Source organism: Puma concolor, chromosome A2, assembly GCF_028749965.1.
Source record: "Puma concolor isolate L17-30 chromosome A2, mPumCon1.1.hap2, whole genome shotgun sequence".
Classification (NCBI taxonomy): Eukaryota; Metazoa; Chordata; class Mammalia; order Carnivora; family Felidae; genus Puma; species Puma concolor.
This window is the reverse complement of record NC_141668.1, coordinates 38,518,980-38,534,422: the sequence shown is the minus strand read 5'-3', so window position 1 is coordinate 38,534,422 and position 15,443 is coordinate 38,518,980. Positions and strand designations below refer to the sequence as shown.

At 38.9% G+C, this 15,443-nt stretch overlaps 1 protein-coding gene and 1 long non-coding RNA gene across 2 annotated transcripts in view; one reads left to right on the top strand and one right to left on the bottom strand.

Annotated features, from left to right (window-relative positions):
• Positions 1–8,625: 8,625 nt before the first annotated feature.
• Positions 8,626–15,443, top strand: part of LOC147583108 (uncharacterized) — a 73,224-nt gene continuing 66,406 nt past the window's right edge. The window contains exon 1 of the long non-coding RNA XR_015242831.1: positions 8,626–8,695. This is a non-coding gene — a long non-coding RNA (uncharacterized LOC147583108). The remainder of the gene's footprint in view (positions 8,696–15,443) is intronic.
• Positions 11,816–12,408, bottom strand: LOC147583109 (melanoma-associated antigen B16-like). Its single transcript, XM_086680182.1, is given in 3 exon segments — positions 11,816–11,995; positions 11,997–12,102; positions 12,104–12,408. Coding segments are annotated over 3 exon segments (591 nt in total).

The following is a 15,443-nucleotide window of genomic DNA, read 5'->3' as shown; positions in this document are numbered from 1 at the left end:
CAAAGCCTTTGTTTGAAAATCTTCTCTGTAGCATGTTTTAAACATTTGGTTGTTAACTGCTTACATCTGTCTCCCTCACTAGAGTGTCAGTCACTCAGGACAGAGGCCATGTCTTGTTCATCACTGTGTACCAAGCAGGTAACAGAAGGTAAGGACTCAGGATACATTAGTTGAGTGAATGAATCATTTAGTAAATTCTCTACATAGGGTAGAGTGCAGATAAAGCTGACATGATGCTCCAAAGAGACGAGTTTTGGTTTTCATAGGTAGGAGACTTTAGGAGGAGAAAAACTGGGAGGGGCGCTATCTTCAGATCTGGCCCAGATTTGAGCTAGAAGCAAGTATTGAGCTCTGATAAGTATTCTAAAGTTAGTGAGTGGGAAGCCAAATTGGGAGCATGGTCAGGGCTGCACTTGAGGTCAGGAACCAGAAACCAAAGATATGAATTGAATCAAGAATAAAATTGAATATAATTAGAGGAAAACAGATTCGGTGTTATCTTTCCTAAAGCTTCCCATAGATAGCTCTCTTGTAGCAGATGGGCCAAAGTTATATTTTTTGCTAAGATCCCAAGTTAGAAAGAATCTGTGTAGGTAGAGTAGAACCCAATATTTTGACAGGCGGCTGAGTTGAGAGCAGATCTGACTTCCACTCCTGAGTACTAAGCAGCTTAACCAATGCATGTGTGCACCAACAGTTAGAAGTGGACAAAAGACATTCCAGTTAGGAGAAAGAGAATGGAAGAAACAGGCTCAGAGATGAGGAATTTCTAATACTTCCTTGTGGTGGAAAAATTCGATATGAGCAAGCAGTAGAGAAATGATCAGGGACTCTAGGAGGCTTTAGTTTGTTGTTCATGCATCTCAATGGGAGCCAAAGATAGAAAAAATGTTATCTTGGAAAGATCTGTGGGTGTAGCTTTTGTCTTATGGAATGAGCCCCCATTGAAATCCATGGGAGACACAAAAAATTTTTGAGAAAATTATTTCAGCAGAAACACTTCCATTTAGGTGGAAAGAGAGAGTACAAAATGAAAGGAGGCTGTTAGACTCCCAACATTCTCCTGTCAGCAAGTAGACTGATAAAGCTACTTGGTTGTAAACATTTGCTATCCTTTATGACAAAGGAAAGATGATTCAAAGGGCAGAACCAAGATCCCAGATGACTGGACCATGGAGAATTGTTGAAACTAAATAAAGGAACTCCCAACTTTTGTCTAGCTAGACTGATTTTTGAACTGCTATCGACTAGTAACTCTTTTTTTTACCTCCCATTTCCCCCTCTTTATGAATGGGAATGTCTAGAGCTGTTTTCCTACACCTGTCCCACCATGGCATGTTGGGTATATTGGGACAGATGACTTTAGTTTCACAGATGTACCTATGGAGAATTGTTTCTCAGGAGCTGTACTTGATAGGTTGTACCCAGGAGCATAATCTGTACCTGGACCTGATTTAGATGATGAGAGTTTGGACTTTGTGTTCGTACTTTAATGCATTGAGCCTCTTGGGAATCTTAGGAAGAGGAAAATGTATTTTGCGTGTGGAAGAGATATGAATCTCTGATGGCCAGAGGCTAGACTGTGGCAAATGGACTCTAAGGTGGTCCCCATGATCCCCATTTCCTGGTGTTATTACCTTTTCTTGCAGGACCTACGACTTGATTCTAACCATTAGAATAGGGTAAAACAATGGAAAGTCACTATAATGACTGTGTTACATTTTACTAGATTCTGTCTTGCCAGTAGATTTTCTCTCTGTCTCTTCATTTGCTGTTTTTAAACAAGTAAGTCTCTGTGACAATCATGTAGCTGCAAGGAAGTGAATGCTTCCAACAACCACATGAGCAGGGAAGTGGATCTTTCCCTAGTTGAACCTCAGCCCGGGCCAGGATCTTTGTATTGCAGTAATTAGTTATTCAGCAATAGATACCTAACATTTTAGCCTAGGAGGCAAAAATCCTGACAAGCTTCACTTTCTTCCCCAGGGAATACAAACAGTTAACGTATCAAGTTTTGAGGGGGAAACAATTGTATTTTATCTTACTAAGCTTTGTCAAAGCCTTCTCAAACATTTTATTAGTTTTCTATTCAAAGAAGTAAAGAGTTATTAAAGCCTATTTTCCACTCAGATTAATCATCTTCTCTAGCCCTTCTCTATCTGCCCATCTTCACTTCCAGTGCAAGCTATGTCCAAAGCCACCTCTTCTGGTCTGGTTTCAGGTAGTAGGCCCTTTACTGCCATCAATTGCTTTTAGATTACTCCAGTGGCCCATTTTCATTTTAACAGCTTTTTCTCACTTCATAAATGTGTGAGAATTCAGCATGTCCTGTGGTGACTTTGACTGAATTATGACCATTTATGAACATGTTATGTAAATGAATATTAATCAGAATATTGTATGCATTTATTATCCATTTTGTCCTTGACAATAAAATGTACAGAGAGACTATGGAAAAATATTCTTGACATTCTCTATATTGATTTAGGGCAAGTGAGAGAAGCAAAGCTATTTCTTTGGACATTCTGAACCCAACAGTTGACAAATTTTAAAAGTAAAATAAATGACTCATAATGATTCCTATGATTCTTTTCCTTAGCATCTCTGCTTGCTGTTTTTTAGATATTGTTATTACTTCTTCCTATTTTATGTGTGTCTGTGCCACTGTGTATCTCCCTGACTAGTTTTTAAGTCAGTGGAAATGGTGCACCTTGGGATATAAGAACGAAATTTAGGGAGACCTGAGTAAGTTAAAAATTATTATAATCAATAACATGATACTATACATTGACTTCATAAACCGTGCCTTTAAAAACTTCACTTGAAATAGATTGACAAAGTGTCATATTAACATTATTAACAATTTGTCACCAATGTATGCATTTTTCTAAAAAGATAAGCAGAGCTAATGAATGTAAGGAATGTAAACACATGGAGAAAGTCACTGTTAAGTCTGTAGCTTGAGAAGCCTGAAAGGTACTGTTCCACTTCTCTCATTTTGCAGATGAGGAACCTCAGATCCAGGGAACTGATTCATTAATCTGGGCTCCAGGGCTATCAGATTGTAAAGGACACCAACACTGAGAGGCATCGTTTGCATGATCTAAGTTTAGACCATGTGAATGGTGCCCCTGAGTTTCCAGGGCACAACCTGCATGACTACAAATTAGTACAGCCCTCTTAGTTGATGTAACTCGTGGGACAAAAATGATGATCTGTGAGATCCCGGAGTGGGGCTCCTTCACCTATGCTCCACTAGCCTTCCTGGTGTCTTTTTCTGTTTGTTTTGATTCCGTTTTTAAAAAGCCTAATGATTAACCACTTTTCTCATGATGTTTATGTTTTTCAGGATGTGTGCTGTGTTAGGGCTTTCCTGTGGAATTCATGCAAAGAAAGGAAAAGAGCCTTTTATTATTTGAACTATGGCCTTGGGTTAAATCCTTCTCACATTTGTACCTTAATATTCAAAGAAGCCATCATCAAGTCTATTACAGATGAAAATAAGGAGTTTGATGAGAATGAAGATCATGGAAAGGCAAATATAGTTTTCAAAAAGCTTTTGAAATTATGAATTGTAAATTAATACGTTCCTTCTGTTATCTAAGGTTTTTTTTAAGTTTATTTATTGTGTGTGTGTGTGTGTGTGTGTGTGTATGTGTGTGTGTGTGTGTGAGAGAGAGAGAGAGAGAGAGAGAGAGAGAGCGCCAGTGGATGAGCAGGAGAGGGGCAGAGAGAGAGAGAGAGAAAGAGGGAGGGAGGGAGAGAATCCTAAGCAGGCTCCATACTGTCAGCACAGGGCCCAATGCGGGGCTTGAACTCATGAACTGTGAGATCATGACCTGAGCTGAAATCAAGAGTTGGGCACTTAACCAACTGAGCTACCTAGGCACCCCATGTTATCTAAAGTTTTAACCCTAATATGAAATGTGAGGTGAAAATTAGTAATTATAAATTTGGGGGGAGAAATTTAGAAATCATTGCCTCATGATAGCATTAGCCTAGACAAAAATGATAAAACAGAATAAGAAGACCTTGAGTACATGATTGATGTAAAGGTGTATCACATAAACTCTCAAAGTATAATATTCTAACATGCCTTTTCAATTTTAAGTATTTGGAAAATGTCTAAAGGAAACATTAATTTTTATACCTGTTACATCAGTGTCACACGAATGGCACCTGACCATTAATTAAGCATGAAATGAGTTGCAAATAGTCCTGTTTCTGCCACAAACCCACTTTGCAGGATACGAAACTATCTTTTGGTATTGTGGAAAATGCAATTCCTGACCAATCAGATGTAATCCTGTGGGGTTCTCCTGAGCTCTGTTGAAACGACTTAGAAAGCTTAGACTTCTAGATCTTTAGTTTCAGTCTAATCTATTGCCACACAGTTCTTGCACCTGTGTTATTAGGTAGGCAGGCCAACCTCATCTGATCTTTGCCACACATCTTTATGTAGGGTTACTCAATCTCAGCACCACTGGCATTTTGAACCAGTTAAGTTCAGATTTGGTGAGATATAATTGACATAACACTGTGTAAATTCAAGATACACATTGTAATTATTTGGTATATGTATATATTGCAAAATTATTACCATGTGAAGGTTAGTTAACACATCTATCACCTCACAGAGTTGCAGTTTTGTGTGTGTGGTGAGAACTTTAAAAATCTTTCTTTTATCAAAAAAAAATCTTTTCCCTTACCAACTTTCAAACATACAGTACAGTATTGTTAACTGTAGCCACCATCCTATACCTCACATCCCCAGAGTTAATTCATCTTATAATTGGAAGTTGTACCTTTTGACCACCTTCAGCCATTTCCCCCACCCTGATCCCCCATGCCTGGCAACCACCAACTGTCCTCTGTCTCTGTGAGTTCAGTTGAGATCATACAATATTTATCTTACCCTGACTTATTTCGATTAGTATAATGCTCTCAGGGTTCATTTATGTTGCAAATTGCAGAATTTCCTTCTTTTTCATGGCCAAATAATATTCGTGTGTGTGTGTGTGTGTGTGTGTGTGTGTGTGTGTGTGTGTTTCTTTATCCATTTTTCTGTTGATAGACATTTAGGTTGATTCCATGTCTTAGCTATTGTAAATAATGCCGCCATGAACATGGGGGTGTAGGTATCTCTTCAAGATAGTGATTGGGTTTCATTTGGATGTATACCCAGAAGTGGGTTTGCTGGATCATGTGGTAGTTCTATTTTTAGTTTTTTGAGGAAGCTCCATACTGTTTTCCATAATGTCTGTACTAATTTACATTGTTACTAACAGTACACAGGGTTCCTCTTCCTTCACATCCTCACCAGTCCTTTTTATCTCTTCTCTTTTTTGATTTTAGTCATTCTAACAGGTTTAAGGTGATGTCACATTGTCGCTCTGATTTGCATTTCTCCAATGGTTAATAGAGTTGAGCACCTTTTCATGTAATTATGGCCATTAGAATATCTTTTTTTTAAATTTTACAGTGAGTGAGCAAGGGAGGGGGCAAAAGAAAGAGACAGAGACAGAGAGAAAATCCTAAGTAGCCTCCACACTCAGCACGGAGCCCATCATGGGCTCCTACAACCTGAGTTGAATCAAGAGTTGGATGCTTAACCAACTGAGCCATCCAGGTGCCCATAGAATTTCCTTTTTGAGAAAATGTCTCTTCAGGTCCTTTACCCATGATGATGGTGATGGTGATTTTGCTATTGGCTTGTATGAGTTACTTTTGGATTTTAACATTTTCTCAGATATGTGGTTTACAAATATTTTCTCCCATTTTTAGGTTGCCTTTTCATTTTGTTGATTGTTTCTTTTTCCGTGCAGAAGTTTTTTAGTTCGATGCAGTTCCCTTGTTTATATTTGCTTTGTTGCTTATGCTTTGTGTGTCATATCCATAAAATGATTGCCAGGACTAATTTCAAAGAAATTTTCCCCTATGCTTGTCATAAGAGTTTTATGGTTTCAGGTCTTGGTTAAGTCTGTATCACGTGGAGCTTTCATGTCCATGAAGGATGTTGAACAGCATCCCTGGACTCAACTCAGAAGATGCTAGTAGTTCCCTCTCTTTCACTTGCAAGAACGAAAAGTGTCTCCAGACATCACCAACTATTCTTTGGTGGGCCAAACTGTGCCCACTTGAGAATCGCTGCTTTTTTCCTTTGTTTGCATTCATATAAAGTTTTTGAAAAATGATGTCAGCAAAACCAATCTTGTCTCCTCTTGTTTGGGATTTGCAGACCCTGTTATGCTTCTCCAACCTTGTCAAGCCCCAGATGTATGGATACCCTATTCTTTTACCTCTTGCACACTGGCCAGTCCTTGCCTGATGTCATCTCACTCTTGTAATAACTTGCCAAAAAGTGGCATGGAGTTGCAAATGCGTAGTGATATCCTGGCTTTTTTTAGCTGCTTCCCTTGGAGCTGTAGGCATGATAGGCATATGATTAATCTTCCAAATTATCACAGAAGACACTGTCACCAAAAGTTTTATTGCAGCATAGCAAGAGTCACCACATTTTGTGTCCAATCTTCCTGCCACCACAGTGTCCTAATGTTGTTAGGATAACATTCCACTTCTGAGTACCAGTCTTTGTTACAGGTTTGAATGACAAGAAAAAAAAAAGAGATTTTGGAAAGAAGAAACAGTAATGGAAATATGCAAGAGTAGAAATATGCTTGGTCTATTTGAGTACCAAAATAAAGCCAGTGTGAATGGAACTTACTGGAAAAGGGCTGGAACAATCTGAGACGAAGTCAAAGAGCGAGGCGAAGGCCAGGCTTGTGGGCTTTCTAGCCAGGGTAAAGAGTAAGGATTTGTCCCAGAGGCAATGAGAAACCATTGGAGTATGTTAAGCAGAGAAAGAGAAAAAGTTGGGTCATTCTGGGTACCATGGGAGAAGTGGACTATAGGGAAATGAGCAGGAGAGGGACTCTGATAAGAAGTTCACACGACATAGTTGATTAGATATGAACTCTAGTCAAAGAGATAGAAGAAAATGGATAGGTAAAGGAGAATTTAAAAACAAAGCTAGAAGGAATCCTTGATAAATTGAATATTGGGTGTAGTCAAGAGAAATCAAGGACAATTCCTGGACTTTGGCTTATGTAACTGGGGGAAGAGTTGTTTAATTTGTTCAGTTGAAAAGGACTAAGTGATAAAAGCAAGAGTTCTATTTTTTTGTTTTGTCAAATTAAGTTTGAGATGCCATTACTGAACCATGTGGTCATATTAAGTGGCTAATTTGCTATCTGATTCAACATTTCCTGAAATATATAAAGAATAGAAATTTTGACTTGAGAGTCATCAGCTTTTGAGGATATCGATAGCCATGGTCCTGAGTAATGGAGAATGAAGAGAAAGGAGCTTAGCATAGGCTCTGGGGCTTACCAATATTTAGCATGTGAGAACAGTAAGAGGGAAAGTAAAGGCAACTGACATGGGGCAGAGAAAGGGGTAGAAAGACCCAGAGAATCTGGGTGTTAGGGATGAGAGGTGAATCTTACTTATACTGCTGATTTCCAGTCCTCTTGCCAGTAGCAGTTTTGGATATACACTTCCAGGAGGTGTAAGCAGATGGTTAATACAAGAGGATTCATATTCTTTAAAGGTACTCAAATCCAAACAGGAAGATATAATACTGTTTTGCAAACTGCTTTGTTAACAGTTTGTCTTAAAGATCTTTCCATATCAACACACACACATTGACCTTTTCCATGAGTTTATAGTATTTGAAATTTATCTTCAAAGTCTAAGCAACTCTCCAAATTTCAGATGTCTCATACAAGAAGGTTCTATTTCTTTGTCTGTTTCTCTCTCTCTCTCTCTCTCTGACACACACACACTCTCTCTCTATTAGTATTATAAAGAATAAGAAGCCACCTCAACATGAAACATTCTAATTTGAATTAAGGAGTACTTGGAGCATCAGATTTGACCTTAACTTTGAGATTGAATAATTGCCAGAATGGAAAGTTACAGAATACCACCAACAACGTTCACATTTCTAGAAGAAAGAAATGTGGAAAAACAAGAGAAAATGTCCCTTGTGTAGGTTTTGCACACTCTAAAGTAATAGAATTAAATGAATACCCTCTGACAATGCAGTGGAGTGGAGAGTTATTAAAACCATCCAGTCATAACCCCTGGCCGCTAAAATCCTGGCTTCAATTAATAAAGCAGCTTACTTTGCTTTTATTGAGTTATTAGTAGAAAAATTCAACCTGGTATTGTTTGAAAAAATTAGTAACCATGAGTGTAAAAAATTTCTTCTGTATATTTCTGAACAATTAGGTTTCTTACTGCAACGAAGCAATGAGCCTAATAAAAAGACTAATAGTTGGATGCTTACATTACCATCAAATTATTCAGATTCATTTGTTAGATTGCTTGTAATTGTAAAACAGCTTTTTGTACCGTGGAAATAGAGTTTGTATAATAATAAGTATACAATTAGTCACCATAAACAAACTCATAACTTAAAACAGTAATGACTTTTGAGATAAAAATTTCTTACATCTTCGTTCACTAAGTGATCATTGCTTTTAGGCATCATTAATGAAGTGTTAGCAATTCACATAATACAGTTGAGGTGTCATTTTCTTTCTTTAATAGGTTTGTAAAATATGCCAACTAATAAGCATTTTGTGGATGTTACAGACTTCAACAGTCCTGAAGAGGCTGATTCCTGTGGCAAGTAAGTGCTGTAACAGATGAGAAGAATTTAAGCTACTCCAAAAAAATTCATTCTTGTAATGAAATAGGCTTAATTAATTTTTTTTTCAATCTTTTGGGATAAACATGCACCCACACCAAGATCTGAGAGCCTGGGGAGGAAAGGAGACTTAGGCCTGGAAAGCTATATCCAGTCTGTGTTCTTTTAACTTGAAATTATGTTCCCAAACCACAGAAAGGTCACTCTGTAACTTGGGGTCTATTTTTTTTTTCCTGAGAGGGCTCTTTCTTATCTGATTCACAGGTTCTGTGGCCTCAGGACTTTCCCTTATTCTCATTTTTCTCCCATCCGGTCAAGCCTGTGTGTGTTGTCAAGATTGTTATCCTTAAAACATTGTTCCTTACATTCTCTTTGCTTTTCTTCTGCTGACAGAAAAGTCTGTGTGATTCTTTCAGCCTGGGCTGAGTCTCTCTTCTCTGATGATAGGGAAGAAGGATCATCTTCTGATGATGATCCTGATGATGATGAAAACATCATCCTGGGATGTTTTCATTTTTCTCACGGATTGCCACACTACCGTCCTGGTAACCTCAAAGTACGGTTAATAGTTTGCTTTGGTTTCGTTTTTCAGAATTTTGTCTCCTTTCTTCATCAGTTTCCTTCTTCTATTCTACAGCATGTTGGTTCCTGGCTTTTTCTCTTTTCACTTTGTTCTAGATTGTTCTGGTTTAAGATAATATTTCTCAAAATGTAAGGTCTGAGCTTGGGATTCTTTCCTATTAACAGTGCTGTTTATTATTTGCTACTTTTGTTGTTTTGTCACCTTGGCTTGGGGCATGGGCTTCTTAAATTCTGCACCAAACTGCCACTTACTAGCACATAAGCCCCCAAGGGCAGGATCTCATTTTATAATCCACTATCAGCCTGGTTCCAGATTATTTTGGAATGAAGAATGAGTCTTTCACAATAGTTTTAAGGGTATATTGAATGACAGGTTATAACAGGTATCATCCAGCTCTGGAAACTGTATTCGTTTGAGCGGTGTGGACCTACTAGGTTTAAAGCATCAGTGTGTGTGTGTGTGTGTGTGTGTGTGTGTGTGTGTGTGTTTCCATCACAACCTTCAGCTCCTTGTCCAAGTAGACAGTCCTTCTTTCCAGTCCATAGTCTCTCCTGCCCTTCTCACTCCCCACACAAGGCTACTTCTGGACATCTGCAAATCTCAGCCCTAAGAATTGCAGTGGATGAATTTCATTTTAGGCACTTGGACTGATTCAAATGAATGCTACGTGCTAAATATTAAATACTTATATACAGTTCCTTTCTAGAAGATACAGAAGAGGTTTTTCCTCAATCATTTAATAATTTTTCTCAGCATGAACAGTTGCTTGTGCATTGACTAAACAAGGAGGTACATGGCCTGCCTGCTGTACACCTGGCCTTGAGTACCAAGCACAGTCATGACTTGGATAATCCCTGCCCTCACAGAGCCCGTGATCTAGTGAGAGAAGAAAGTAAATACAAATTTTATACATTTGCAACCTGGTTTCATGGATTGGATGAAAACCATTCGTATAGATACATCCTGCAGGATCCAGTCATTATTGATAATAGAGATGAAAGTTCAGAGAAGTCTTTCCATGTTATTACCTTGCAGATTGGAGAAATAGATTGGTGATTGTATTTTCAAAGCAAAATGGTATTGAAATTTTGCCTGACATTTAAATGAAAATTTTGCATCAAATTTCTGGGCTTTAAGGAGAAAAAAAAATATTTGGCAATCCAAGTTATCTTTACTTTTTTAAAAAAAAATTTGTTTATTTCTGAGAGAGAGAGAGAAAGAGAGAGAGCGAGAGCGAGAGAGAGAGAGAGAGAGAGAGAGAGAGAGAGGAGAGAATGGGCAGGGGAGGAGCAGAGAGAGAGGGAGACACAAAATCCAAAGTAGGCTCCAGGGTCTGAGCTGTCAGCACAGAGCCCGATGTGGGGCTTGAACCCACAAACCTTGAGATCATGACCTGAGCTGAAGTCTGATGCTTAACCAGACTGAGCCACCCAGGCATCCCTAAGTTATCTTTACTTAAAATAAGAAAGAAGCTTTTCATATTCCATCAGTATAGTACTTAAAGATTCACACCCAACTATTCAAAGGCAAAACTCTCATTGAATCCAACAGCTTTCTCTTCTGTTTTTAGCTACTAGTTTATTTTTCCCTTGCTCTTTGAAAAAAAAAAATGCTGCATGCAAATTGCTAGGAAAGGTTTGGAAAGGTGCAGGCATAAATGGTACTGTCTGGAATTGTTAAAATGCATTCTACCTAAATAGCTGTACCGTGGAAGAACATTAACTGCTATTATATTTACTGAATCAGGAAAACTTGCTGTGTTTATCTTAACCTAATATCTTTTCATGATTGTATTTTCAATGTTTTGTCAAGATTTTTGCAAAAGAAAATAAAATTCTGCATTGTTTTTTTCCCCCAGTAAGCATGGGTTCTAATTTATTAAGATCTATTTATTATACATTCTTGAAAGAGCTAAGTGAATCCATGTATGTATCCTTTAACTTTATGGAATAAGAAATAAAAAAAGAATAGGAATGCCAAGATTTGAGCATCTTTTAGATTTTCTTCTCTATTTTTCCTTTTGATCGCAACTATTTTAAAGCAGAATTTTTTCATAGTTCCAAGGAAATGCCTAAAGCAATGCCATGTTCTTATTCTAGATGACAAAATAAGATGGATAGTTTCACAGTTTCTTTTACAAAATAAAACTCTTCCCATTAAGGTTCATTACAGCATAAAATGTGTGACCAATATCATTCGTAACCTTGGAGAATTTGAGGTTAATTGAACCTACATTGAAAGAAACAATATTTGAAAAATACATACATCAAAAAATAAAAAGTACAAATTTTCTAAAAACAAAATTTCAATTTACACATTTCAAATAGGAGATATAGGACTATGTACTGTGTTCCTTTCTGCCCTACCTCAGACCTAAATTCTATGATCACTAACTGACCTTTTCAAATGAAGTGGAGAATCTGCCTCAGGCTTCACTGGGGGCAAGAGCAATGACTAGTCTTGGCACTAGAATGTGCAGTGGCCACAGATGTAGAGACAGGCCTGGCTGAAATTCTGGCTCAGACTTTCTGTTCTTCATCTTGCAAAGCCTGCTCATATTGACATGGGAAAGAACTTGCATCAGTCCCATGAATCCTGGCCAGAAACTCAAGGACTTTGACCTTGGTGGTTTCGTTGTGGGCTCTTAGGCCCCAGAAGAATTCAAATTGTGTAGGATCACTATAGAAACACCTATTGTTATTCCTGGTACTTTTCCTTCATGACATCTTCAGTGATGAGCTTCCTGGGCTCCCTGAATACAAAGTACTTCCTTCCAGAATACATCCATATCAAATTAAAAACTTCCTAGATTTTCTTCAGTGGCACAGTTGCCCTTCACAAAGATCATACCCAGGATAAGTACCAGGATGCTGGGCTTGGGCATGCCCTGTTCACCATTAGGAACCACATCATATCTGAGGCCCAGTTTGATGAGGAGGTTATAGGAGAAGTTGATGGGATCCACTTTCTTCACAGCAAGGCCAAAGATCACCTCCATGTGCTCAGAGGCTCCCGGGAGGATCTCGGTGAAGCGGTCTTCATACTCTTTGATGATAATCTTCAATGTATCTGCATTTGTCATTGGTTCTTTCATTTGATACCTGGGTATCATTCTCATCTATGGTGCATTCTTGGAGGCTGGCCCAGACTGTGAAGCGCTATCTTAGTTCTTCTTGGTTATTGGATCCCACACCTGATTTGCTTGATGAGGTGGCTGTGGTGGCATTGGAAGATGAGCAGAAAGTCTGAGGATTCTCAGGAGTCCTAGTTACACTAATATCAGGAGCTTCCTGCAAATTGTGAAGCTTTCGAGGATGGGAAGAAAGACTGGTCTCCTCCAGAGCCATGGAGACCTGTGCGTCTTGCAGGCCCTGGTCTCACTTCATGTCTGAGTGGGTAGATCATGTAAGCATTGTGGATTCTTCTGGGGTAGAGGTATGTCACTTGTGGATGGCAGTGGGCAGGAGTGTGGACGGGAAAGTGGGCAATGAGGAATCACTGCCAAATGTTGGTAATGGTGCAGAGAAATGATCCACCACTGCTGGTGGTGATGTAAAATGGTATGGCAACTGCTTTTTTATTACCAGTCATATCCGTGAAGAAGATGTCTTCTTGAGACTGAGTCAATGTAGCTTGAATTTCTGGAATCTGACAGATGTAAATTTTCTTAGGGATATGAAAATATCCTAGAAGGCTCAGTTCTGTCATGTACAAGATGAACTTAGACTTCTTCAACTTTGAGGCATTCAAGAGCATAAAAGATAGATCTCTGGTTTATTAGAAAAGGATAGAAGTCAGGAACAGCCACGTGGAAGAGATGCATAGGGTGACACAGGGGGAAAGGACAGAGAGCTTACATGCCCTCTCCAGGTGTGCCACACTCCCAAATCCCCACATGTTCCCCAGCCTGGAAATTGTGCATTATTATTTTTAAAACAAGCATTTTTCATTCCACTTCTGTTCCTTTCCATTTGCTAATCCAATTTTCTATGATAAAGAAGGTACTTATGCATCCTTAAACTGGTGGTCTTCTTTGCTCTTGGTGGCCTGCTTGGAACCAGTCTCTGTACCTATTCTATACACACACACACACACACACACACACACACACACACATACATATACATATATATATATACATACACACACATATATATGTATATATATATGAAAGCATATGCATTTTATTTTATTGTTTTAACTTGGTTTTTTAAAAAAATATAATTTATTATCAAATTGGCTAACATACAGGGTGTAAAGCATGCTCTTGGGTTTTGGGGTAGATTCCCATGGTTCATTGCTTAAATACAACACCCAGTGTTCATCCCAACAAGTGCTCTCATCAATGCCCATCACCTATTTCCCCCTCTCCCCCACCGCCCATCAACCATCAGTTTGTTCTCTGTATTTAAGAGTCTCTTATGGTTTGCCACCCTCCCTCCCTCTGTGTAACTATTTTTCCCTTCCCTTCCCCCATGGTCTTCTGTTAAGTTTCTCAAGGTCCACATATGAGTGAAAACATATATATGTTTTTCTCTGACTGACTTATTTCACTTGGCATAATACCTTCCAGTTCCCTCCACATTGATGCAAATGGCAGGATTTCATTCTTTCTCATGGTCAAGTAGTATTCCATTGTATATATAAACCACATCTTCTTTATCCATTCATCAGCTAATGGACATTTAGGCTCTTTCGATAATTTGGCTATTGTTGAAAGTACTGTTGTAAACATTGGGGTACATGTTCTGTAGTCATATTTTTAGATGTTTGATCTTGAACCTAAAGAAATTAGAAAACAGAAGCATGTCAAAACAGTGCTTCTCATCACCTTCCTTCTTCCAGTATCACTAGAGAGGTTCAAAGCATGTTCTATTTATACCTGTTAGGCCATCAATGCTTTCTCTGAGAGATGAGAAGCAATAATTCAAGGTCATCTACATGTTACCAACAAACACTCTGGATCTGCTTAAATCCTGTGAGGAGAGAGGGCTGCATGGAATGCTACCTAATGGGGTTTTGGAGTGATGGAGGTCCAGAGCCAATGGCTAAGAAAGAATTCATGAGACATATTTGGTCCAAAAAAGGTGACTTTATTAAAGCACTGGAACAGGACCTGTGGGCAGAAAGAGCTGCACTGGGGTTGTGAAGAGTGACTGGTTATATACTATGGAAGGAGATAAATTCAAGTTTCTTAAAGAGATTTCCACGTGCTAAAGAAGACTCCCAGATATCTGGAGGTCTAGCTATTGTCAAGCTAAAATTTTCCCTCTAGCAAAGCATTATCATTAAGACAGTAGGGAGTTCCTGGAGATTAGGCCACTGATGAGATACTTGTAAACTGATGGAGACCATCAGTTTAACCATTTGTTTTCTGTCCTTTCCTTTGTTCTTGGGCAGCCAGGAATGCCTGAGGAATTTCACACAGATCCCACCTGGGAGTGAGGGGGTGGTTTGCTAGCTTGTGCTTTGCCCTCAGTTTGCCTTATGGTCCCTCGTCACTACCTACACCTATGTCAGGTCCTGTAGATCTTTGCAGAACTGCAAACCCATGGAAGGCTGCCCTGCACATATTTCTCTCAGCTCCATATCTGGGTATCAGGAAAAATGAGCAAGTTAGACAAACTCAAACTTCCAGTCGCCAGCCCAGGATTCTGCTCCTGACATTGGTACCAAGGGAACTGGTTCTTTCCTTAATTTGTCAAGTCATTATACCACAGCTAGCTTTAGTTGCAGGGGATAAAAGGGCAGGTAAAACCAGATGCAGTCCCTACTCTCATGTGGCTTACAGTCTAGTAGAAAAGAATTGAAATCAAATAATTACAAAAATAATTGTATACTTACAGCCTGGTTGAGTACAGTGATATGAGGGTGAGGAGCTAAAGAGTTTATCCTGGTTGCTGGAGCAGGTAAGCCTTCCCTGAGCAATAATGTCTATGCTAAGTTAATTTGGGAATGGGGCATTGTAATGTGGAGGAAGGATGATCTTGGGAAGAAGGAGAGCATATATAAAGGCACTGTGGTTAGAGGGAGCAAGATGATTGAGGATCTGAGAGAAAACAGCATGGTTGGAGTGTAGAGGGTCAGACAGGGATGATGTGATGTGAACCTAGAGATGCAGACAGGGGCCAGACCATATCAAGGTCT